General features: G+C 38.3%; 1 protein-coding gene across 4 annotated transcripts; it reads right to left on the reverse strand.

Moving 5' to 3' along the window:
* Nucleotides 1-2,075: 2,075 nt before the first annotated feature.
* Nucleotides 2,076-26,603, reverse strand: LOC122073196 (5'-nucleotidase domain-containing protein 4-like). Of its 4 annotated transcripts, none has more exons than XM_042637734.1 (17): nt 25,954-26,603; nt 24,057-24,361; nt 22,886-22,963; nt 22,493-22,713; nt 20,800-20,892; nt 20,280-20,363; nt 19,024-19,140; nt 17,701-17,806; nt 17,543-17,605; nt 17,402-17,455; nt 15,284-15,341; nt 14,994-15,070; nt 14,346-14,422; nt 5,121-5,181; nt 4,031-4,090; nt 2,961-3,023; nt 2,076-2,460 (listed from the first exon to the last, which is right to left on the reverse strand). In XM_042637734.1, exons 1-17 carry the CDS (start codon nt 26,117-26,119, stop codon nt 2,338-2,340), a joined length of 1,806 nt encoding a protein of 601 aa, XP_042493668.1. In that variant the 5' UTR covers nt 26,120-26,603; the 3' UTR covers nt 2,076-2,337. The 4 variants fall into 4 exon arrangements, with proteins under 4 accessions (XP_042493668.1, XP_042493670.1, XP_042493669.1 ...); XM_042637736.1 differs by lacking the exon at nt 25,954-26,603 and adding an exon at nt 24,579-24,670; XM_042637735.1 differs by lacking the exon at nt 20,280-20,363.
* Between the last annotated feature and the right edge of the window lie 473 nt (nt 26,604-27,076).

Below are 27,076 nucleotides of genomic sequence, written 5' to 3' on the forward strand. Positions count from 1 at the left end.
AGGTTTTGCTTCAGCACAAGAATGGTCTGGTTGTCCCAGTTCATTCAGGCCTGTGTAGTTTGCTCAGATGGTTATTTTCTTGGTGGTACCATGTGTATATTGTGCGCAACATACTGTTAGCATTTGGTGCATGGAATCAGTTTTCATCTTATGATGTTACTTTTGAGTTTTGACTCTATTCATTTAAGAATGGAAATTACTATTCGTAATCTACTTTTTTGTTACTCATTGTTTGATGACAAAATGAATAATTAGCTAATGGTGGCTGATTCCTTTTACTTACTTTAAAGAGAGAATTGCATTGCCACCCCCTGAACTTCAGTCCTTATTCAACGCCACCCCCTGGACTTTTCGAAACGTCAAAGCCACCCCCTAAAAATTCAAAAAATTTCAAATCAGTCCCTTCCGTTAGCCGACCGTGATAAATGAATGAAAATCGGTTAGTTTTTTTATAATATACCCAAAATACCCCCTATTGTGAGAGGACAATATTGCCCTCTCTTTTATTTCCATCTTCTAAACCCATCTCCCATCTCTCATCTCACTCCTCTCACTCACTCAGCCGGACAAGAAGAAGAAGACAACGATAGTACGCCACCCCCTGCAACTCTATTCTCTTCCCTCCGGCTGCAATTCTCCCCCCTCCCTCGTCCGAACCTCTCTCCCAAGGTTTAGGGTTTTGCTTTCTGATGATTATGCATTGTTTTTCTTAATTTGTATCTTTTTTGGTTTTTGTTAGTTCCATCATTGGGATTTCTTTCTCTTATTTCTTAAAGCAGGAATTTACCATGACAAATGCTTTACAAAAGTTGAAAGATGACTTTGAGTTGGTTCTGCTACTTGATAAATCGATAGGGCCTGTGAGATTTAAAATTTGGGGTTGGAAAGTCGGCATGGTAATGATCGATTCGGATTGGAATCAGCTGAATCCGCCGATCACAATTCTAGTTGATCTGACATTCTGACTCGACCAATCACGGTAGGAAAATTAGGGTTAGGGTATTTTTGGGCCGATTCCAATCCGGATCCAGTTCCAGATCTGTGAACCCTGTGAGGCTGTGACCACAGGTCCATAGTTATACCCTGACGAAGAAATGCAGCATTGGACAAGGATCGCATATGGCTGAAAATGGTGGTTGAAGATGTTGTTGAGACTTTATTTTTTATGCCTGAAGAGGCCAAGTGATTCAGGAAACCAAGCTTTGAAAATCTTCCAGAAACCCCTGTGAGTCGATCACATCCATGTCCTCGAAGCTTCAAATGTTTCGTTCATTATGCAAGAAACTACTGCAATCATCAACCAATCTCCAATTTCTTCAAGACCCATATCTTAGATCCATCTCAAATGTCGAAATCCAACCTTCCCTCACCCTAGATTACCTCAGAAACGCTTTCGGATTTCCCTCAGATTTTTCTCTTAAAGCCTGTCAAAAGATTTTTATCAGAACCAATGGCACCAGCAGATCTGAGTCAGTCCTATGCATTTGGCTTCTACTACCTTGGGAGAGAGGTTCGCACGCCGGAGGGGGGAGAATCGGACGCCGGAGGGAAGAGAATCGAGTTGCAGGGGGTGGCATACTGTCATCTTTTTCTTCTTGTCCGGCCGAGTGAGTGAGAGGAGTGAGATGAGAGATGGGAGATGGGTTTAGAAGATGGAAATAAAAGAGAGGGCAATATTGTCCTCTCACAATAGGGGGTATTTTGGGTATATTATAAAAAAACTAACCGGTTTTCATTCATTTATCAAGGTTGGCTAACGGCAAGGATCGATTTAAAATTATTTGAATTTTTAGGGGGTGGCTTTGACGTTTCGAAAAGTCCAGAGGTGGCGTTGAATAAGGACTGAAGTTCAGGGGGTGACAATGCAATTTTCTCATATATATATATATATATATATATATAATAGACTTTATCAATGCTCTGCACCTTTTTACCACATGTCATCTTCCAATTCAGCCAAAACTCAAGAACCTTCCAACATAAAAGAACTGGGCATCTGTGTGTGTGTGTGAAATAGGCACTTGTTATTTAGTCAAAATTTCCACTTTTTCCCTAACAGTGGGTGCCTGTGTAGAGGTAGACCAACTTCAAGCAGCTTTCATCTACCTCACTTTCAAAGAAGCTAATAAAACCAGTACCTCTTGTGAAGTCAATAACGAAAAAAAAAAAAATGTAATTCTACTTGTAAACTTAAAACAAATGCTCAAAAATTATGAGCCCTTTGAAATGTGTTTCACATAACATGGATATGGTACAAATTGACATGCTTATATTCCACCCCTCTTTGGAAATACTCCTTGACGCTTTTCAGGTCTCAATATTCCACCAATCTGTCGATCATTCTGTGAGAATATCAAATTCATGCGGCATGAAATCGTCACTGGGCCTATAGTGTTTGTCAGGGGGATACAGAAGCAGGTTGGCCACTTGGCTCGTGTAGAGACAGGCAAACCTCTCCACCTACACAAATCAGGATAAATAAGTGATATGTTTCATATACAACTCAATCCAATCTTTTTGGTGATGAAATTGATTTGAAAACTACAAGTACCATAGGAAAAGACCGACAACAACATGCAGTCAAGAGAAAGAAAAAATCAGAAGAAAAAGAAATGGAACACAAGTCAAACTGGAGAAACAGATTCCCTGATCAACACATGAAACAAGGCTCAAATATGTGCCACTATGAAGTCAGAAACTTCAGATTACAGCCTACAAGAACCTGCACCACTAAGCAACATATGCAGCCAAGAAATGAGGACAGAATCATTCCAGATTTCTATTTTAATTTGGTCCTTTGAGCAAACTGCTCAAACAGGTTCCACACTTTCCATATACATTTGTTCTCATTCTGTAAATAGTTATTGATAATAGCATTTTTCCTTTTAACGATAAGCAATAAATTTTAGCACAGGGAAATGAACTTGCTGTATGGTAATCCTCATAAAGAGAAGACTGACCTGATGTGCAAAGCGAGAGTTCTGGTACCCAGTCTTCATGAGTTGTCCCCAAACTTTGTGAAACTGAAATATATTGCAAGAAAGATCATGTGAAATTGTGAATACAGAATGAGAATCACATCACATATCTAATAAACGTCATTTTCTAAATATACAAATATAAGGATGACAATCAACAGGCTTGTCATCCTCATATGGCAACCCTGGTTCTAAAAACGGAATGGAACAGAACAAAACAGAACAGAACAGAATGGAACGGTTTGTGTTCCAAACCTCATTTAATGTAAGTTAAGACAGCCTTTGGGACTGACAGTTTAATGAGCATATTAACACCAAACCATATAAGAACAAAAGTAAAAATAATTGGAGAAGGAAAAAATTAACTCCACCTTATCTGATTCAGTTATGCTATTATGGTTGACTACCTTCAACACGGTGCAGTTGCATTTATGGAAAAAAATCAAAAATAGAAATAAAATAGTTTCAAAGTTCATATATTAATGGAACTGTAATTTAGCATAAATTAAAACATGAGGATTGAGAAACAGTATTCCTTTTCTGCTCAGGATATCAACCGCCAAAGCCATGTTCTAAAAGGAAATTAATGGAAGCAGGGTATAGAGAATGATCTTGTAATACAACAGACGGAGCATATAACAATATCCCAAAATAGAAAATTTTGAATTTTAGGATCATTTAGATGTACGAATAATGGTTAAGGAGTAGGATGAAGTGGTAACCAGTGTGTGTGTGTGTGTGTGTGTGTGTGTGTGTGTGTGTGTGTGTGTGTGTGTGTGAGTGAGAGTGAGAGAGAGAGAGAGAGTAGGAATGGCCTGTTGCACATGAGTCTTTCTGCATCTGAACATACATAAGTTGAAATAAATAAGTTTAACCACGAATGCAAGGATAATGTGATACAAGGAATCCTTAAAACCATGATGAGTTTATTTACCAAACCACTTCTGCATTTAGTAATGCAATAGACACGTTCAGCTGTTAGCATCAGATATAAGCAACCATGCTTTCTCTAGACCCAAAAAAAAGTGCACTGTTCAAACAAGATGGATTACCCTATGGTGATATTGTTGCTGAGTTTGTTGATGTTGGAGACACTTCTCTTCCCTTTGTGACTAATTTGACAGGAAATAAAAGAAAAAAGTAAATAACTTGCAGTTGGTACAGCAGCTTGTTATTAAAGAATAAATTTAACATTATTAGTCATAACATGTGGAATCTTTCTCAGAAGTCACATGACTCACATCCTTGCAAGGTACACCGCTTTCAAACAAAATAAATATAACTAAAACCATGAAACTGGTATTATAATTCACAAGATAAAACACAAATATGGAAAAAAGAAAGCATTAAAGTACCTAAACAAAACTAAGACACTAATTGCCTAAAACTAAGGGTTTGTCAACTAATTCAAGGAAACAATTCAAGAAACTAATTAATTATTGCATCCATGATAAAAGTCTAGCAAAGATGGACAATAAAGATGAGAACAGAACAACAAAAAGAGGGAATGCATTTTTTCATTGGTTGGGTGTCACCCAAGGGGGTGGGGTAAGGAGAAAGTGCATACACAAATGCATCCTTTCCCATGGAAACCCCTACTTTGGCTTGTAACTCAATTTCTACCCCTGGAATCTTAAGACACTACATCTTCTTTCCACAGAATGGAGGAGAAACGCTACACACACACACACACAAACACACACAAACATGGACACACCTAAGGTGAGGCACACACCTAGATGTGTTGATTTCCTCACCGGGGCAGGATCTACAAAAGTCTTCTGCCTCAGGGAAAAGCTCAGGTTCTTTTGACTGCATTGTTGATGTCAAAGAAACAGAAAAGGAAATTATGTAAAACGCATAACTCATTTTTATGGCATAAGGATCAAATCTATTGTTGAGGCCTGCAAACTTGTGAGAAAGGACAGTATGACGACTACATCATATCATCAAAAGATAGAAACAATAATTGTCTTCCAAATACTAAATATTTCACAGCACTAAAGGCTGTACCATGAAACACAATGGATTCCAGTACTTTCCACGAGTTAGCTCCATTTCATCTAATAATATTTACCAAGTGAAAAAAAGGGGAAATCCACAATGTGATTACAACACAAACAAAGCCTCTAGATGGCTGACCTCCAATTCTCTGAGTTCAGGAGAAACGTTCAGCATATCCTCAGCTTTAATACCTGTAGACCTGAACCAAGAAATGAGTGAAGTGAGAAAGTGATGGGGACATCAAGACGTACAACCGAAGGAAGAAGAAGACCCAACCTTCTTTGTGGTTGGAGGATTAGAAGGAGGAAGAAAAAGAAAAGGAAGGCTCGATCCAGCCTTCCCAGCTCTGGATCGAGTCCTCTCCTTCCTTTCTTTGCCAAGATTGTGTGGCCCCCACCAAATCGGATATGTTAGTAGTTTTATTTCCTAGGATTTTGCCAAGATTGTGTGGCCCCCACCCAATCTGATATGTTAGTAGTTTTATGCCCTAGGATTTTGTTTATTTGAGTCTTTAGGTAAATTAGGAAACTAAATAAATATCCTATTGATTTCTTTTTAGAAAGTTTCTTTGTTTATGAAATAGCATTCCTAGAATATTCTTTTCTTTTTAGTAATTAGTCTCTTACTTATGTAAGGCCATTGGCCACGAAATGAATTATTGAATGAATGAAAAGTTGTTGAAAGAAAAAGGCAAAGCCAGCGTCCCTCTTTCCCTCTCACGATCTCCTCTCATTCTTGGTCTCTCTCTCTCTTTTCTCACTCTCGTCCTCTCTCTTTCTCGACTCTCTCTCTTATCTCGACTTTCATCTCTCTCTTTTGTTGTTTCTGTCTTCTCTGTTGCTGCTACACTATTGCAGCCATTGTTCACAGTAACTGGAGATCACCTCCATTGAATAAACCCCACCTGGGTTGCCGCCGAGCACTACATCATCAAGCTGGACCTTTTCCCTAGTCAAATAAGGTGGACTGTACCTTTATTTTGGAGGACTTCGGCTTCTCCATTTCTTCCCAGATCGGGACAGCAAGAAGGTAAGTAAAACCCCCCCTGTTCCACATCCATTGACTGCCTATTATCCCCATTATCTCCCCCACTGAAATCTGAAATTAATCTCTGTTTTTCGAGCCATCTATTTTCTGCTGAAACCTGAAATTAATCCCTGTTGTTTTACCTTATTATTGATTTCAGAGAACTGCACGGGTTGCTTATTATGCTTAGTGTCTTGATTGATTTGTGCTAAACCTAACACATAATTGCTGTCATGTTCCCTTCCCCATGTCCCCACTTAAAGCTTAAGTAAGAGTTTATGTGTTTTTCCGCCTAGATTATTATTGCTTTTTGCTACTTTGTTTATTAGTCTCATTCTATTTTGCATGCTTAATCTTGTTTGCTGAGTTTCTTTTTGTCCTATCTACCCAAGTCCCTTGAGTAAACCCTACCTAGTTAGTTAATATTGTAGGAAACCTAGTCACCTAGGAACTCCCTACATCATCTTGGTATCAGAGCATGGTTTTGTCTAGGTTTAGGGTAATTAGGTACTGCTGTCCCTTGTTTACATGTCTTACCTTTTGAGGTCTAGTCTCAGTCACCATCTGTCCATGGTCAAGTCTGAGCTAAGAGAGCGATACCATAGATTAGAGGACACCCTTTTCTTTCTTAAGTTGGCGGGACCAAATAGCATTGGACGCTATTCCCTCCAAAAGCATATACTTGAGAGGGAGATTTCTGACCTCAAGATTGAGAGGGCTAACTACCTGTCTCGATTGGAGACCCAGAGTAGACCTTGAGTCTTTGGTGGCAACCGTACCATTGGCCGCCCATCTCCTTATGTCCACTCGTAGTGGTAGAGTATACCAGGATATGTCTGACCCTCCTAGCACCTCCACCCAATCTGAGCAACTGGCTGAATTCATGAAAGCCGTCCAAGGCATACAGGAAACACAAGCTGCCCATCTCCAAGCCCTTACCGATAAGTTGGTTGCCCTCGAGACAAGTGCCCAAAACCCTAATAGACGGCAAGGCCGTAACACAACTGGCACTGAACCTAGGGGTAGGGGCCCTAACCCTGAGGAAGTAAACAAAAATAACCAGACTGATGGTTATGACCAGATAGGGAATAACTTCTAAAGCCTAAGGCGTGGTAGGGATCAGGGTCGAGGCCCACTGCCAAGACGCTAACCCCAATATGGAGATGATGAGGGTTATGGGCATCATGATAGGGGCTTTGATGTCAGATGGATGATTAAGGTAGATGCCCCTACCTACGATGGTCAGATTGATGCTAGGATCCTTCTGGATTGGATCAAGCAGATGGATAGGTACTTCGATTTCTATGATATGCCAGAGGAAGTCTGCTACAGATTTACTAAGTTCAAGCTTATTGGAGTTGCCCAAGACTTCTGGACAGACTTAGAGTACCAGGACCACCTAGGACTTGAGCCAATCACCACCTGGGTAGAAATGCAAAAGCGGCTCAAGAGAGAATTTTTGCCCATCACTTATAGGCTCTAGTTGTTGAATGAAATGAATACCCTGAAGTAAGGGAAGTTGACTGTGACCGAATACATGAGAAAGTTCAATGATTTGAAAATTAGAAGCCGTATTCAGGAGGATGTTGAGCAGATACTATCCAGATTCCTTACTGGGCTCAACTCCGAAATTCAGTCTCGTATGGCACCCCACCTGGTGTGAGACGTTCCACCATAGTTGTCACGGCGCCAAGGCGAACCAAGGCGGCGGAGGGTTGTCTAAGCGCTTTGGCGAGAAGGCGCCCGCCTTAAGGTGAACTAGGCGAACAAGTGTTTTTTTTTTTATTTTTCCTATTTTCTAACATTATTTAGTAAGTTATATATACCTTGTATCATAAAAAATCAAGATTAAGCCACATCAAGTCATTAAAAATCAACATTTAGCCACATCAAATCATAAAAGATTAACATTAAGTCATATAAAGTTATAAAAAATCAACATTTAGATAAATGCTCTTATTCTATAATAAGTTTGACTGGTCAAATGATCTTATTTTTACATGAGACTTTTTGTATTAGTTATAACATAAAACCAGCTTTTTAACAAGTCTAAGATTACTTAAATCTGAGTTGCAATGACAAAGTTATGCTTCAGTCAAACTTATTTTTAAGTGCGTGAATACTGTTAAAATCGCCTGAATGAAAATAATTTTACGAATATCAAAACAAAATATTTTTTTACCGGACTTTTGATTTTTAGCAATGTTTTAACATGATAGAATTTATAAAATTTTCATAATTGAGAAAAACCCTAGCATTTAAAAGTTGAAAATCGTCCCTATAACCAAAATCCATTTTTTGTTCTTGGACTGGGGGGGTTGACTTTTTATCATTTTGGAATTTGATTCTTAAACTATTTTTATTGGATTCAAATAGGGGGTATTTGCTTATTTATGAATAATATCTTAAGTACTTGAATGATATTTGGCATAAATAAGTGCCGAAACAGAAGGCAACATGCAGTGCAACAAGGCGGCTGTCGCCTTGGCGACGCCTTGACAACTATGCGTTCCACAGGCCTTCAGGATAGCCCTTGAGGTGGAATCCTCCATGAGAACTTATTCTCAGAGGAAGAGCTTCCAAGCTGGGGAGTCCCAATTTAGAAAACCACCCCAAGGCTCAACTGGATTCCCAAAACCCCCTGCTGCACCACAGCGTCAATTTGACAATAAGGGTAAAGGAATTTTGGGAGAAGCACTCAAGAGTAGTGGGCAGCAACAATGCTTCAAGTGTTTTGGGTTTGGTCACTTCTCCAGAGAGTGTCACAATAGGAATCTTTATGTAGGAGAGCAGACCCCTGAAGAAAGTGACCAAGAGGGTTTTCAGGACCATGAGTATGAGGATCATAGACCAGATGAGACCATATTTGATGAGGACACTGAGGAGGCCGGTGACCTCAAGCTGGGCATTGTGTGTTGCATGGTCTCACAACCTAAGAGTAGTGATTATTGGCGACGAATTAATATTTTCATCACTTACACATGTCATCAGGGCAAGAACTGTCGCATCGCCATAGACAGAGGGAGTTGCATGAATGTGGTCGCCAAGAGCATTGTTGCTCAAATGGGCCTCAAACCTGAACCTCACCCCAAGCCTTACGAGGTTGCCTGGGTTGATCAATCCACCATCCCCATTAATCTGAGGTGTTTAGTTCCCCTACACTTTGTAGGATATGAGAATCGATTGTGGTGTGATGTCCTAGAGATGGATGTTGCCCACATCATTCTAGGTAGACCCTGGTTATATGACCGGGATGTCACCAATTATGGGAAGTCTAACACCTATGTCTTTGAGTTCAAAGGGAAGAAGATCAGACTGACCCCCAGTGCCCCTAGGGAAGTTAGGGTTCCAGAACACAAGGGAAGTACATCCAAACACAGCCCCACCAAAACACTCAACATTTTAAATCAACAAAAATTTAAAGGAGAGTGTCACGAGTCAGGGGTGATTTATGCTCTAGTTGCCGTATAGAGTAATACCGATAGGTCACGCTTATTCACTGAGGCTGCTAGAGAAGTGTAACCCTTGTTGAGGAAATTCGAGAGATTATTCCCTGAGGAACTACCTGATGAGTTACCGCCTATGCATGACATCCAGCATGCTATTGACTTAGTTCCAGGATCCTCTCTTCCGAACTTATCTCATTACCGAATGAATCCCAAAGAACACGCCGAACTCAAACGACAAGTGGATGAACTGTTGCAGAAGGGATTCATTAGGGAAAGCCTTAGCCCGTGTGCTGTACTTACCTTGCTCACGCTAAAGAAAGATGGCACCTGGCATATGTGTGTTGACAGTAGGGCCATCAATAAGATCACCATCAAGTATAGGTTCCCTATCCCTAGGCTTGATGACATATTGGATATGATGGCCAACTCTTCAATCCTTTTGAAGATTGATCTCAAGAGCCGGTACCACCAAATTAGGGTTAGGCCTGGAGATGAGTGGAAGACAGCATTCAAGATGAAGGATGGCCTCTTTGAGTGGTTAGTCATGCCTTTTGAATTGTTAAATGCACCTAGCACCTTCATGAGGATAATGAATCAAGTGCTTCAACCATTCATTGGCAAGTTCCTTGTGGTTTACTTTGATGACATCCTCATCTATAGTAAGACCCCGTTATCCCACTTGGATCACTTACAGAAGGTTTTTCATGTGCTCTTACAAGTGAAACTCTATGTCAACCTCAAGAAGTGCACCTTCATGAGTGATCAAGTCATCTTCCTGGGATTTGTTGTGTTAGCTCAGGGAGTATCTGCTGACCTTGAGAAAATGAGAACGATTATAGAGTGGCCTGAGCCAACTAACATTCATGAGGTACGAAGCTTTCATGGCTCAGCCACTTTCTACAGAAGATTCATCTACCGGTTTAGTTCCATTATGTCTCCTATCACCGATTGCATGAAAAAGGAGTTTCAATGGACTAAGAGTGCTACGAAGGCCTTTAATGAGATTAAAAAGCTTATGACTGAAGCTCCAGTCCTGCGCCTCCTAGATTTCTTTAAGTTCTTCGAAGTGAATTGTGATGCATTTGGTATTGGGATAGGTGGTGTCCTAGGACAAGAGGACCACCCTATTGCCTATTTTAGTGAGAAGCTTAATGAAGCTAGGCAACGATATTCCACATACGACAAGGAATTCTATGCGGTTGTCCAATCACTGCGCTATTGGCGACATTACCTTTTATCGCAATAATTCATGCTATTCTCTGACCACCAAGCTCTGAGATACCTGAGTGCCCCAAAAGAAACTTAACCAGAGGCATGCCAAGTGGGTTGAGTTTCTCCAAGAGTACACTTTTGTACTCAAGCACAGACTTGGTGTCGAGAATACTGCTGTAGATGCACTGAGCTGGGTGAACATATTTCTCATTCGCCCAATGCTAGGAGTCGGGCTAGTGTGCTACTCCAAGCAACGAGTGTAGAGGTTGTAGGGTTCGAGCGAGTCAAGGACCAATACCCCACCTGTCCTGATTTTAGTGAGCCATTTACTTCCTTGAGTGAAGGCAACCCGATCAACCGCTCGGACTACCTACTTAGGGAGGGCTTCCTTTTTAAAGGAAGCAAGTTGTGCATTCCCAGGACTTCACTCTGAGATTTCCTGATCTGGGAATTGCATGCTGGGGGAGTCGCTGGCCATTTCGGTCGAGATAAGACCATCACCCTGGTCGAGGACCGATTCTTTTGGCTAAGGCTGAAGAAGGATGTTGTTAGAGTTGTGAGTCAGTGTAGGACATGCCAGACCGCCAAACAACAAAAGCAAAACACGGGATTGTACACTCCCCTACCCATTCCCCATTCCCCTTGGCAGGACCTTAGCATGGAGTTCGTGCTTGGTCTACTAAGAACTTCGAGAGGCCATGATTATGTTTATGTGGTTGTGGACTACTTCTCGAAGATGGCCCATTTCATCCTATGCTCTAAGACCTCCGATGCAACCATAGTAGCCAGAATTTTCTTCAATGAGGTTGTCAAGTACCATGGGTTGCCCCTCACCATAGTGTCAGATACGGATGTTAAGTTCACCAGTCATTTTTGGAGGACCCTATGGCAGACGATGGGCACGAAGCTCCGTTTCTCCTCCACTTTCCACCCTCAGACCGATGGCAGACCGAGGTTGTCAATAGGAGCTTAGGGAATATATTGCATTGCCTCATAGGAGAACACCTTACCAGTTGGGATCGAGTCCTTAGCCAGGCTAAGTTTGCATATAATAGTTCTAAGAACCGTACCACTGGTCTGTCCCCCTTTGAGATCTGTTCAGGATACCAGCCCCGGGCACCCATAGACCTTATCCCAGTCGTGTCTAGTTCCAGGACCTCCCAGTCAGCCGAATCTTTTGCTCAACATATACATGATTTGCATGCAGGTATAAGAAGACAGATAGCACTGAGCAATTAGCAATACAAATCGAAGGCAGATGTGCACAAAAGGCTATAAGAGTTTCAAGAGGGTGATATGGTGATGGTAAGAATCAAGCCGCAATGTTTTGTTTGGGGAAAAGCGAGCAAGCTACATGCTCATAGCACAGGTTCGTTCAAGGTACTCAAGAGGATAGGTGCCAATGCGTATGTTCTTGATCTACCAGCTAGCATGGAGATCAGTAATATTTTCAATGTTGAAGACTTAGTCCCATACCATGGTACCTCTACCTTTACCCCTTTCTATTCTGATGACCTTGAAGACTTCCCCTTCAACATTGATGAGACTTCTGAGCCAAGCCAACCACTTCCCCCCACCTCATTACCACTTGTGCCTAAGGTCACGAGAAGAACTGAAAATGTTGAGGAAATCCTTAATGAGAGGATTGTGTCCACACACACTGGAGGTTCTAGATAGTTCTTGGTCAAGTGGCGTGGACGTCCGGAAATTGACAACACCTAGATCACAATGCAAGAAGTCCAACAACTCAACCCAGACCTACTTGAGTATTACATGAGCTTTAATTCACCGGAGGTGAATTCTTCCAAGCCGGGGAGAGTTGATGGGGACATCAAGACGTATAGCCGAAGGAAGAAGAAGACCCAACCTTCTTTGTGGTTGGAGGATTAGAAGGAGGAAGAAAAAGAAAAGGAAGGCTCGATCCAGCCTTCCCAGTGCTGGATCGAGTCCTCTGCTTCCTTTATTTGCCAAGATTGTGTGGCCCCCACCCAATCTGATATGTTAGTAGTTTTATGCCCTAGGATTTTGTTTATTTGAGTCTTTAGGTCAATTAGGAAACTAAATAAATATCCTATTGATTTCTTTTTAGAAAGTTTCTTTGTTTATGAAATAGCATTCCTAGAATATTCTTTTCTTTTTAGTAATTAGTCTCTTATTTATGTAAGGCCATTGGCCACAGAATGAATTATTGAATGAATGAAAAGTTGTTGAAAGAAAATGCAAAGCCAGCGTCCCTCTTTCCCTCTCACGATCTCCTCTCATTCTTGGTCTCTCTCTCTCTTTTCTCACTCTCGTCCTCTCTCTTTCTCGACTCTCTCTCTTATCTCGACTTTCATCTCTCTCTTTTGCTGTTTCTGTCTTCTCTGTTGCTGCTACACTATTGCAGCCATTGTTCACAGTAACTGGAGATCACCTCCATTGAATAAACCCCACCTGGGTTGCCGCCGAGCACTACATCATCAAGCTAGACCTTTTCCCTAGTCAAATAAGGTGGACTGTACCTCTGTTTTGGAGGACTTCGGCTTCTCCATTTCTTCCCAGATCGGGACAGCAAGAAGGTAAGTAAAACCCCCCCTGTTCCACATCCATTGACTGCCTATTATCCCCATTATCTCCCCCACTGAAATCTGAAATTAATCTCTGTTTTTTGAGCCATCTATTTTCTGCTGAAACCTGAAATTAATCCCTGTTGTTTTACCTTATTAGTTGATTGATTTTAGAGAACTGCACGGGTTGCTTATTATGCTTAGTGTCTTGATTGATTTGTGCTAAACTTAACACATAATTGCTGTCATGTTCCCTTCCCCATGTCCCCACTTGAAGCTTAAGTAAGAGTTTATGTGTTTTTCAGCCTAGATTATTATTGCTTTTTGCTACTTTGTTTATTAGTCTCATTCCATTTTGTATGCTTAATCTTGTTTGCTGAGTTTCTTTTTGTCCTATCTACCCAAGTCCCTTGAGTAAACCCTACCTATTTAGTTAATCTTGTAGGAAACCTAGTCACCTAGGAACTCCCTACATCAGAAAGAATAACCGATAAAGGAAGAACTCCTTAGTCTGGACAATACATTTCACAAAAGACGGATTGAGAATGAGAATGAGAATTGTACAGTTAGCAGTCCTATCCACTTTTTTTTAATATTTTATAGCTCTTAGTAGTCAGTTTAGACGGAATTGTACACTACTCCTTGGTTCTTGTTCGAAGGTAGAAGACGACTTCAAAATCGTTATTCTATTTAAGTACTTCATCCCCCCACCCCTTTTTCTGGGTAAGAAATACAAATACTTCATTCCCTTCTTTCTAGAAACACTCTCCCCTTTATCCTATATTCTAGTGTTAGCCCTATTTTAATTTGATGCCAAGTTTACCCTCAACCATTGATTCTTTAACCCATTTGTCCCTCTTTTTTTTTTTTTTTTTTTTTTTTTTGGGGACAAAAATACTTTCATTGAGAGAAGGCATCAAAGGTGAAACACCTAGACGCAACCATAGAAGGATTTACAATAAAAGGGGGTGGTCGTAGCCACCAAACACGAGGTAGCCTAAGTCTGGAAGACCCAGGGGCTAGGAAATCAGCAAGGACGTTATTCATAGATTCATAAGTACCTTCAAGATTAGAAAACATAAAAATGGCTATGTTACATACAATTGGAAGAGAACAAATACTATACTAACTTGAGAGAGAGAGAGCATTGCAGATTATGTATTCTGTTCTCAATAACATCACGCTCTTTCCTTAGCAATCTAAGTCCCTGCATGAACAACCAATTAAAGTATGCAACAGGGAAAAAGAATTATGAAAACCAATTGACTCAGAAGTTAGATATGGTGATTTTAATCTAAAAGATATCATATAACCATAGTGATATTGAAAATAATTTGAGAACAGACCATAGTTTATAAAATTTTAATAATTAAATTTTGGGTGAAGTTAATGTACAATGAAATAAAAGTTAAGATAGATCATACACAATTATTCCACACTACACATTCCCCACTAAAGTCCACTTCAGTGCTTCTAGAATATGAAATATCATTTACACTCACTGAGTATTCCATCGGAAAGATTTGGCTCTTGGATAAAAAATAAAAAGAGGCATTGTCTTAAACCAACAAGGTTTAAGAAGGTTTATATCTACTTTCACTCATATGTTCAACTGTTTTGTCTACTTTTGCTCATATGTTCTTAGAAATAAGAAAAGACCCACTTTTAATTTAAACCGGCGTTCTTAAATGGAATAAAATTGAAAATGCTTTCAGTTCTCAAAACAGTAAATTATCCAGTAATCAATATGCATTGCAAAAAATAAAGTTTGTTCATACCTTACGACTATCCCTCGAATTCCCAAGTAGTTTAAGCTCATTAGCAAGTTCTGGAATGACTAGCATTGTTCTCCATCCTGTTAAGATATCGAATAAAATAATAAAAAAAAAAAAAAAAAAACACTTAAATGCATAATAATGTCAAATAATAAAACTCAATAAAACAACACGTACAACACTCATATGTGGTGATATGTTACATTTCACATGCAAAATGGAAAACATTTAGCATCTTGATGCCAAGAAATTCTTATCTAACTAAGAAAGAAAGTGAGAGACAAAGGCCATACCCAGAACTTTTTTGCTTTGCAAAATATCTCCATAAATGTGATCCCCAACATAAAGAACCTACAAAGTTTATAAACGTGATGAAAATGTCAGATTCCCTTAGAAAATTGTATCAAAGTACGTGGTTACAGTCATACACTCATATATGTAAAGCAACAAGAACAAATAGCAACCTAATCCATTCCAAACAAAGGCAACTAATAACATATAAAGCACTTCAATATGCCGCAAGTTCTCAACAAAATCGTTAAAAGGTCTCCTAAATTTTGGATGCAAGGAACAAAATCCAATTCGAAGAGAACAACCCGCAGGGCAACCAATTTGGCAATTTATGCCCTAGAAACTGCCAACTCTGAAGCTGTTCATAGGATTCTTGCCCCTCCTTGGATCTCTAAAATTATATCCCACGAAAGGTCCCTTGTTTGGTTGACAGAATCATAAAGGAGTGAGGCATACACCTTTACATACAAGGAACTAGGACGGTCAGATACAAAGAAGAGGAACACCTCAGAAATGTGTAACTTTGTTTGCAGCTGTTTTGTCACTTGGAGAAGCCAAAAGTAGCTTGGTCAAGTATAGACGCATCACTCATTGGGCATGTAAGCTTTTGTGCCCAAGACTGTCCCAGATGAATCAAGTGCTCCCCCAGAAGGACATAGAAGACTCCACTTCGACAGATTGGGAGAAATTAATTGCCACCTTTTTGTTAACAATGAGAGTCAGCAATTCCACTGTGGAGTGTGGATATGGATACTGAATCATTCTGCCATTACTCTGATGCTGCCTTGCAACCCTTCATTTACTACTCGGAATTCTCTATGGAAAGAAGCCACATGCACAATAGATCTAACCCATTTAATGCTGTTTGGCAGAAAGTAGTTAGGTGGTTTTGAAAGATGGTGAATCTCATTATTTCTAAATATAGTACACCATGTAGTGTCTTGATATAAATGTTCATCAGCTGATGTTGGATTGAGTAACCAAAGTCATGGTTAAAAAAGGAAAAAACCTTCTGATAGGTCTTCCTTCAATAGGAAATCCAAGTGGAGTTTACCTTAGAGACTGTCAACATGCTTTCATTGCAACTTTCTCTTCAATTTATAGAATGCACTCTCATAAATTTTGAGAACTTTCTTCCATTATTGATGAATCAAGAGCTGTATATGTAGGGATTTAAGCAGAGAAGAATAAGATTCTTTAATTTTTGTTAATTTGTTCAATGAGCATGTGAAGCCCCCCTGGATGCTGTGGTTGCAGAGGCTAGAGGCAAGAAAAAATAAAATAAAATTTGGCCTACCAGTGTTTAGGTTTCCAAGTAGTTCCCAATCCTGTATTCTCAGTCATAAAAACTTCAAGCACTTCAACACACTCCTAAAAAAAAAAATAAATAAATAAAATCTCAACGGTCAGGCATGGTTGTAACCATCGACCAACTCCCAAGCTGATAGTCTGAACTATTTTTGCAACAGTTGACATCAATTGATCTTTGAGGCTGGATCAACCAGTGTATGTACGATCAGCCAGTGGCATGATAAGGTTTATGCATTTATAAATCCAATCTAAATGAGGCCCCGTACAGTGAGGTGGAAGCCAGTTAAATACAACAATTGCAAGATTTAAAATTGTCCTGCAGACTTACTACAGATTAAAGGATAATCATTTAGGAAGCAAGAATATAGAAATTGCAATTGCACAGGAAAGCCTACTCTTGCTACTTACACTCGCGCACTCACAAACTCACTCTCACTCGCACACACACACATGCGCACGCACACACACACACACACACACACACACACGGAGGAGAAGCACAAACAACACAAAGACTACAAGAAGGTTGTATTCTTGAATAATTCAATGAATATGAAAATCTATTCCAGAGAGGGAGAGAGAGGGAGAGCAAAAGGGACTTTTTACATGCTCTATAATGGAGGAGAAGCACATACAACACAAAGAATACAATAAGGTTGTATTCTTGAATAATTCAATGAATATGGAGATTTTTGGGAAAACAAAGTACACATCGAGATTAGAGTCTATGTATACATAATACATGTAATCAACAAGAGGTCACCACCAAAAGAAAACTCAAAACAAATTTATCATAGGTGATGTGGTACCTGTGAACTTGATTCAATTTGAAGCAGTTTATGCAGATGACCAACATTCCCTCCCTAAAAATGCAAGTTCCATAACCCAACCATTAGTCAACTAGTATCCATCTACACAGTGTATAAACAAGAATAAGATTGAGAAGACACCTGGAAAACTTTACAATCCTTCTTCAGCCCCTTAGAAGGTAATCTTGGTGCAGTATCCCCAATCTATTAATGGAAAAAAAGTAAGTAAAGGCGAACAGAAATTAACTCCAGTGCTAATTCCAATGATGGGAACAAGATTAAACTATACTTGCACCAACCTGAGGGCAAGGAGAGCCGTTATCTGTATTAACTAGCATCCCTGACTCGGTATCAACCTCAAACAAGCTAGCACGATTATCTTCATGAAAAAATCTTGGCTTTGAGCTGTAAAAATTAAATAAAAATTGCTAACTAAATCTATATTATATACATAAGGAGAGAGAATAGACATATAAAAGAAACTTAAAGGTACTGAACTGACCCAATATGCAGCATGCATCCGGGAAACAACAGATTGAATGTGTGAGAAGTCAAATGGCTTCAACAAACATACGCCAACACAACTGACCAAATGGGGATATGTTCACCAACACCAAATGACATAATCGAAAACAGTAAAGCTGTGGTCTTGTAACTACTCTGAATCCATGTAGATTGTGCAATCCATATGTATTGGAATGAAGCAGGGAAAATCTTATGTATGTGCTGATTAAAACCAAAATTTTTTTCACATGTTAAGCAAACCTTCATGGTTCGTTTACCTCTATAAATACATCCAAAAGGTGTCCGATGAGAAATTTTGAATTTTCTCACTTCATAAGAAAGAGCGGCGAGGAAGAAAAGAAATGATAGAAAAGACAATCTATCATGTTTTCTTATACCATGTTTATCAGAGAAAAATGGGTCCCATCAGTAACTAGTATATTTATATAATCATTTATAACTGCGATGGTATAGACCCCAAAAGACCAAGAATGACCTAAGCTTTAGAAATTCCCTTTCCTGAAGTGCTTGTACCAGCAGAAGGAAAATGGAGCTTCAATTTCGGAACCATATACTATGTCCACCCGTGTATGGCATAGAAAGAGCCAGAATACGCCAAAAACTGAAGTTTTGGAAGTGGATACCAGATCCGTTTCAAAATATGTGTCTCACTTTCTAAGAACTGAGCAATTCCCAAAAATAGTTTATCTTATGCAAACAACTTTTGAACAATTTCTAAAAGTTAAGCAGCTAGGAAATAAGAAAACAAATACTTCAAGCCACTGTAAGATTCTTTTATCTTTATAAGCATGCAGACTGCTTTTCTGAGTAAGTGCTCACACAGAGCAGGAAAATAGGTGATTTCTTTGTCAGCACTACAAAATTGACTTCATTGATCGAGTACAAATGTAAATCATATGAAAAAAAAAAGACTATACCAAAATTACGAATAAGTGGTATCTCTCATAATGCATGTATGCCATTCAAAAATGTAAATAGCATATCAAAGCTGAAATAAAAACATTTGAGAAAGACAAAAACCAACAACCTCAACTGTTAAGTAGAAATCCTTATATAATTGTTTGACGGGTTGAACATAATTATGGAAAGAATAGAACCTGCCAGTTATGACAACATCGAAGTTGTCAAGCCAATCATAGTTGCATGAGGAACTACCATCAGGAGATTGAAAGCAACAGAGGAAATTCATCACAACTTTTGTGAAGTCCCATAAACTGCACCAAACACCACAGATATTCTCTTATATGGACAAAAGATGCAACCAACTTACAAAACTGCGGTAGTCACTTTAAAAAAGAACATGCATTGGACAGGGACTAAGATGCCAAATATTTTTGGTTGAAATCAAAAAGATGTTTAGTTTAAATATATTTTAGTGACTAAAATCAAATATACTCCATTGTTTCGGTCAAAATTGGCTCAAATCAAGTAAAGTTTATACTTTCTAGTGATTTCAATTAATGATAACAAACAAAATTGAAATTCCGACATCCAATGAACTGTACAATAACAATAATAAAAAACTACTATTTAGATAACAAGTCAAACAAAAAGAAGTTCACATCGACTTTCCAGTGAAAGACAAAAATGACTTTAAGCCCAAAAACAAGACCTAAAACAGAGACATTAGCTAGCTTAAAAGCCACCATTGTAACTAAAAACCAAATCTTAAACTTGGACTCTCCCCCAGAAGACAAGGCATCCAAATAATTCTCAGGTCAAAGTAGGAGCTTCAGAATATTGAATAAAATCAGATCACTTGCTGCATTTCAGGAACCAGAAGGCAAAATTCAGTGCACTCCTGATTACACAGAAGCATGGTGGTCAATAAATGGAATGTACTAACTATATGTTGGCAATTGGAAGTGTTATTTTGGGGCTATGATAGCATAAAATCCAATGCAGTTTCCGTAGCACTGACTGAAGTGGTCTCTTGATTTCTGGCCTTCTCTTTTTCTATTGAAACAAAGTACTTCTAATCTCAATTGATTACAAATTTGCCCAGATTGCTTTAATCTATTTCTGATTTTCTCAGATGCTCGTTTCTCATACTGCGCTGAAGCTGGAATAAAAAGTGTCATGCCAGAGTATGATAAATAAACACATTTTGGGATGACCAGAAATAGATTGAAAGACTTCGGGGCAACAGGTACCTTATTGAGATTTTAATTTCATTGTTGATCAATAGAAAAAGAGGACGGAAAGCAGGATATCACTTTAATCATTGTCTCAAGCAGGTGTATTATCGTGTTTTACACGATCATTCACCCAAAAGAACAGTTCCAGTTACCATCATACAAGTTTGTAAGGATTTTCTGTCGACAAGAATTGATAAACAAAGGAACGATTATACCTGTTTGTCACCAAGAATGTCTTACGACCAGAATCTCTTAGCATTTTAAGCATGGGCACAACTGAATGATCCTCATTAATATACCTATTTGATTAATGGATGAAAAACAAGATAAATGTAAAGACAAATGATTGAAGATATCAAAAGATTTACGAATAAAACAAGGCACTACACCAAAAAAAAAAAAAATTTAACCCACATAACTAAGCAAAGAGAACTCTTGGGTATTAAAAATATGGTCATCAAAACAGGTTTTAACCGAATTTCCATAGCTCTGATTATCAAATGGGAGTGCAAATCCAGTAGAACTAGGTATACTTGATAAGTTTGGGGTGGGAGAAGTACAGTATAGGGCACATTCAAGTAGAATTCAATCTGGATAATGGAAAAGAAAGGGTCAATTTTCGGTTCAAAAAACCAAATAAATTATTGATAAGTAAAACTTAAAAAGAATGGAATCTTAATGAAATTAATTTTGTCTAAATAATGAAATAGCAGAAATGATCATAGTCATCCTCACATCCTAGGATCATTGGTAACCATTTTCTTCAAAGTTCCATCACGGTGGCACATATCAACTGCAGCTCGAACATCTCTGTACATCTGAGAGTAGCTGCAATCATGAAACACAACATAATGATATAGCAGAAATAAACACTCTTTAACGTACCTCAACTTCTTCTTTTTCTTTTCTTTTTTTTTTTTTTTGGGGGGGGGGGACGATCGCAAATTACACATGCAATGAGTTGACTTGTCTGCCAGCAGATAATGCCAAACGTATTCAGACAAAACTAACATTGTTTAGGTCAATGTTGTTTTTAACGTTCCGCAATAAATACTCAAATGTTGCCACTCTCAAGTCAAAGGCATTAACTTTGTAAGGAAGCCAATTTTTTAACCTAGTTTTAAGCAAAATCAACCTGATGTGAACTTACAAATTTAATTTCTTTATGTTGCTCTTTGATGCAGATGTATGCTAGATTTAGATATCTTATGTAAATGAGTTATTCCAATGACTTCTGCTGAGTGCTGAATGAAAGTTCAAACTAGGTCTACAACTTAAAATTTGAATTTATTTAGTGCAACTGAGGAAATTGAGAAAAAGTCTTTCCTCCAACCCCAACCCTCCCCCACCCGCCCCCAAAAAAAAAAAAAAAGTTTCAACATCTGATGATCCATCCATTTAAAAGTTGAAAACAGAGTCTAGTGAGCCTGCAAGTTTTTGTCAACGTGGTGAAACAACCATGTCATAGATCCATAGTTCAAAACAAGAAGAGAACTTAATATATCAAACCCCTTAAAAAATGGAAATATTCACGATCTCAGACATGCAACTCAAGCTAAAAATATGTTTACTTTTGCATAATTAAAAATATGTTTACGTTTGTAACAGTAAGGTTTCTCTGTTGCAACCTGGGTGGTCACGAGTTCGAACAAGGAAACAGCCTCTCCCAAAAAAATAGAGGCAAGGCTGCATACATATGCCCCTCGCCAGACCCTGCTGTAGCAGGAGTCTCATGTACTGGGTACGCCATTTTTAAAAGTATGTTTACTTTCATAAATAAGTTAATAAAAATATAACTTACAAAGACAATGAACTTGTAGCCTGACTCTTACAAATTCATTTATGGAACCAAGTATGAAACATAGTGCAGATTTAGAATCCACAACTAACTTCAAAGACAACAAACAATCACATCATGAGGCCCATGGTGGGATTGATTACATTTGATGTAGCTAACTCATAAAGTTCGCTTCAGCAATGACCCCAAGCAATAGAAAGAAATAACTAAATTTTTCAAAAACAACCAAAAATCAACTGGGAAAGGGATAGGGCCCTGACTTTGGGATTATCACAGATGATGTAATGACAGAAAAGGCATCAAAACCCTTCTAAAAATAAATTAGCCCCAATTAACCTGTTCAAGGGAAGGAAAGTAAAATATCTTAAAAATAAAATAAATCAATTTATTGGATAAAGCACCAATTTATCAACCAAGTCCTTCACTTAACCCATTAGTCCACTATTAAACAAGATCATAAGCTATCCATCATTTACAGAGAAAGGGAAAGAGAATCAAGTATTCATTGAAAACTAACAAAATAAAAGGTGTGGAAGATAGATTCAAATAATCTCCCACAAGCTGTATACAGAAAAGTCACAGTCATATTTAACCAATTCTACGAAGACAAATCACAGGTAGTATTCATACTCAGCACCATGGGGAACTTTTTCAGGATTGTTATCCTTTAAGTCCACAAGTTGCGCAAATAGGTAGGATTCAGGTAATGCAAAAAGAGTATCAATAAGAGCATAATCAGGTTCATCAAATGAGTTCCGTATCAAGGTGTTCCCATAATTCGCTATTTTATCTTCCTTTGATATCTCACGTAAGCCATGATAGGCAACTTTTACATATTTGTGGCGATCCATCTGCACAAGGAATGGTGAGCAGTTATAATTGTTGCATGCAGAAAAATGCAGTAGAAGAAAATATGAAAACAGATAACATATTTGAAATGATCCATGAATTGAAAACTCAGCAAAGATAACTGAAGATGCTAAAGAAACAGAAGTTAAACCTAGAAATCTGAAAAAGGCTAACCTTTAAGATGTTTCCTCTTTTCTTATCAAGAACTAAACCCCTGATCATGTATTTACAATCAAAGGACCAGGCCCGTAACTGCATAGAACAACATTTTTGAAAGTGCCATTTATTAATTTTAAGTTGTTAAAATCTGGAAAAAATAATTAATGAGGAAGGCAAGAAACATCGAAGCTAATGAAAATCTGTGATAGCAACCAGAAATGAAACCATAAAAATTCAAGATGTCAAACTGAAGATACAGAGACGTAGAAAATTGACGAGTCATAAACTCAAAGATTATCCTGAGAAAGGTACATCAATCAAGCACTACAAACACAAAATATGACACCATATATAAATGAGCCAAATGTTGATGGAAATAGAATTTATTTTGCTCGACTAAAATCATTTGAATCCAAAGAAAACATACTTATATAACCTTTACCTATTATATTTTTTGGTCTTTCGATAATATACTTAATTCAGATTTAGTAAGATTATTTGGATGTTATTCATCATTGTTTAACTCTAGGTAAACATTTAGATATTAATCTACTGGGAAGAAATTCATATTTTAAAGAACTTGAGATTTAACTATCTAATACCTCATGATTTTCCAATCATTGTCACCAGCATGTGCTTCAGAAAAACAAAGGCACTGGGATTTAGATATTGCAGGTCATTTTGAAACAATGAGATCATCGATCCTTATTTCCAATTCGATCTGTAAGCTGCTGTAGTCCGGATTAAAGAATTATAATAGAGAGAAATGCCCATTTTAATCATATAACGACAACAACAACTCAGCCTTATCCCAACTAAATGAGGTCAACTACATTTTAATAATCCTTCTTACAAATAGAAATCTTCCTTGTAATCATGAAAATATTGTCCTCACTGAAATCCATTCTTAGTTGACAGGCTGGGTCTTGAAGCCCATTACTCCAAGCTTGTGGGACAAAACACTGCTGCATTTAGGAAAGGACCAAGTTCACCAAAAAACTGTGAATTGTCACCCAAAAGGCTCTAGAGACAACAAATGCACCAAAGAAAGCATATTTGTTGATACATTAAGAATTCGATAATCATCAGACAGGTCAATAAAACCAGTAAAGATTTGTAAGAAACCATTGTAAAGGCACAAAGCATGCGAAAGTACAGTCCAATTTTCATGAAGATGCATACAAACCTCTTCTGGATATCGCATAGTAGAAACCAGCTTCTCAATTGTTCCTTTGTATGTGAGGGATTCAAATGTTTCAGACATGTACTGTGCAAGGGTGTAATCCATATCAAACCCAACTGCAACAATATTCTTCATATTTAGAGATCTATTACAGAAGATCTGCTTCTCGATATCAATTTTACGGTCTCCTTCAGGCGAAGATGAAATATGTTGTTCCTGACCAACATCACTACCAACAGCATGTTGTTGCGATGTTTCTTCATCTATACCAACACTATGCATTGCGCTGGCAAGCGACTGTCTTGCTCCTGATAGCAATAACAGAATAGTCAGGTTAAGCATAAGAACATGTATATCATGTTATGTCAACAAATCAAGCCATCTGTGCTAGGGAATATAACCATTTGATTTTGCAAGTGTGGGGTTAGAAGGTCAACTACATGATAATCAATAAGTGTAAATTAATATATGCAAAAGGAAGTATCATGAAAAATAAAAAGAAAGAAAATATGCAAAAGAATATACAATGTAGTAGCATCCGCCATCCTTCCCACCACTTATTTGAAGCATCCCTTAAGGTGGCTTACAGACCATCAGCTTCAACATCCTGAAAGACTAGAATGGCCACTGCAGTTGAGGTGAGATTACATATCTGGAGGGGAAATTAACTTTACCAAAGGGAAATCTTATTGCACCTCCTAATTACTCCTAATTATGAGACTAGATGTCCTGTTTCATCATCAATACTGACAAAATATGGCCCCAAAATTCAAAGACCCAACAGGATTTCCTAGTGAAAGAAAGTGGACAATATGTTAAAATTCCATCTTAGTTGCATGGAGAATGTTTTCCTGCATAATGAAAATGGAGCCATTGGATTTGAAGCCTCATTCTCAGCAAGGCTTTAGAGATTCCGTGATAGAAGGAAAGTCTTTGTAAAGGTTGCGATAGCTGAGTATTGGTAGCAACAATTGATAGTACATCAATGCAGTCACATTTTTAACTATGGCTCATGCATATGCAAAGGCATTATGAAGACTTTCCAGCTCATCAGAAATTAATTCAAAAGTTCTCAACACTCTAAACTGTTGTATTCACATTTGGCTGAAGAGATTTATCAAAGTAATATATACGCGTTGTATGAAATCTCAGGGGGGGGGGGGAATTAAGTGTTAAATAAGATATGCGGCAAAATACATTAATTCAAACAGGATCAAACCTAAGACAGCTCAATAAATGACTCTACTCAAATCTTGGATATGAAAATTAATACAGTTGTTGATCTTTATCTTCCTACAGTTTCCTCAGCTCATTCTACAACTCTTTGAATGATCTTCACTTTCTTTCTCAAATGTATAATGACGCCAAAAAGACCAAAAAAAAAAAGGCAAAATATAATTACAATAAAGCCTCAAGAATTACAATCCGTCTCCGGCTTAAAAATCTGGATGAAAATTCGTAGAAATACCCTGACTTTTCTCCGTAGCTCACGGAAGAAATTCTCCCAAAAACCAAACCTCCCAACAAGATAAGTTAAAACCCACTTTGGGTACCAAAACACTCGAAAGTTCCCCACAAACAGTACATTACGAAACTTACCTTGAAGATTAATGGAAAGAACAGAAAGAGTACAATCTTCCGTCCCAATTCGTGTTCTCCCAAACACACTCAAAACAACACCTAAAAATCCAATTTCTCAAATAAAAAAGAGCATCATCCACCCAAACCCATAAAAAGAAAAGATCAAAGAAGACCCCAACTCCACTCTAACACTAACAACCCAACTAACCCTTCAGCCCCAGAACTCACCATAATCCAGTTCCAAGAACCAGTAACATAGCAAGAAAGAAAGTACAGAATCACCACATTTCACAAAGAAAAAGAGGTAGAACGGACGAACCTGAGACGTGGATACTTCTTTTTCTTTTGCTCCCAGAAGCTTTGCCTCCGGCAGTTGAACTGAGATGACAAGCGAGGAGTAGTCTTGCGGCGAAAACTGGATCAGTTAGCTCAGCTATAGAGAAACGAGAGAGAGAATAGGAAATGCGCTTCTTTGGAACTTGCATCTTCTATTTTAAAGCACAAATCGATGAGGCGAATGAGAATGGAGAAAGCGAATCAGTTCTTCGAAATCGAATCGTCGAATTGCGAGTAGTAGTAGTAGTACTAGTTGTTGATTCAAACCTTTTATAGCAATCACAATTTCAAATCAAAAAGAGAATTCTAGAAAATAAAAGAAACAAGAATCAAGAAACAAGAAATGAAAGATCTCAGTGTCCATTTGAAGGGAACCCAATTCGAAATGCGCTTCGTTTTCATCAACTTGCGAGTTTCAGCTGAACGAGAGGTTATATGGGGAATCGGGTAAGGTTGGTTAACTCTCTCTCTCTCTCTCTCTCTCTCTCTCTCTCTCTCTCTCTCGCTCTCTTATTTCGAAAAAACCGCCAAGGTCATGGGAAAGTGGCGGGAGATAAAGTAAAGGGTGACAGCTCGGATGCCATGTTACCCAGCATATTTGTTAGATGGAATACGTTAGAACTAGAAAGGAATAAATGCTGGAACTCATCAGGACACTTGTCCTTCGACCAAACCCTAAAATAAAGGGGTAGTGGCCAGAAAAGAAAAAGGAAAGAGGCAAAAGTTTACTAAAGCCAAAAGATATACTCTGAATTGCACGTTTTAATTTCACTATTCAGATGTGTGAAGTGAAAAATGTGGTCACTGAATATTTTGATGGGAAAAGACATGTCTTCTTTCAATCATAAATCCTGAATTTTCTAATACTATTTTGCCATTTGGCATTTCTATGTGGGCAATCTTGAAATGTGGTAAGGGATCCATCCAAATTTTCAATCCTACCAATCCTACTATATTGAAGATATGGGGAAGCCTTTTAAGTGGATGAGTGCAATTTCAACATGTGTACGGGATCAATGGGAATGCACAAAAAAGTATTCATATATGAGTGTTTTCCTTTCATGAGTGGTAGATGGATCGTAGATCGATCATTTTGCTTCCTATGT

The sequence above is a fragment of the Macadamia integrifolia genome, chromosome 3, assembly GCF_013358625.1.
Source record: "Macadamia integrifolia cultivar HAES 741 chromosome 3, SCU_Mint_v3, whole genome shotgun sequence".
In the NCBI taxonomy this organism is placed as follows: domain Eukaryota; kingdom Viridiplantae; phylum Streptophyta; class Magnoliopsida; order Proteales; family Proteaceae; genus Macadamia; species Macadamia integrifolia.

Coding starts and splice junctions, on each gene's coding strand:
- LOC122073196 (XM_042637734.1), bottom strand. CDS start 26,119: ATGCAAGTTCCAAAGAAGCGCATTTCCTATTCTCTCTCTCGTTTCTCT. Junction 24,362..25,953: donor AAGAAGTATCCACGTCTCAG/GTTCGTCCGTTC, acceptor TATTGCTATCAG/GAGCAAGACAGTCGCTTGCC. Junction 20,893..22,492: donor AAAGTTCCCCATGGTGCTGA/GTATGAATACTA, acceptor TCATGATTGCAG/CTACTCTCAGATGTACAGAG.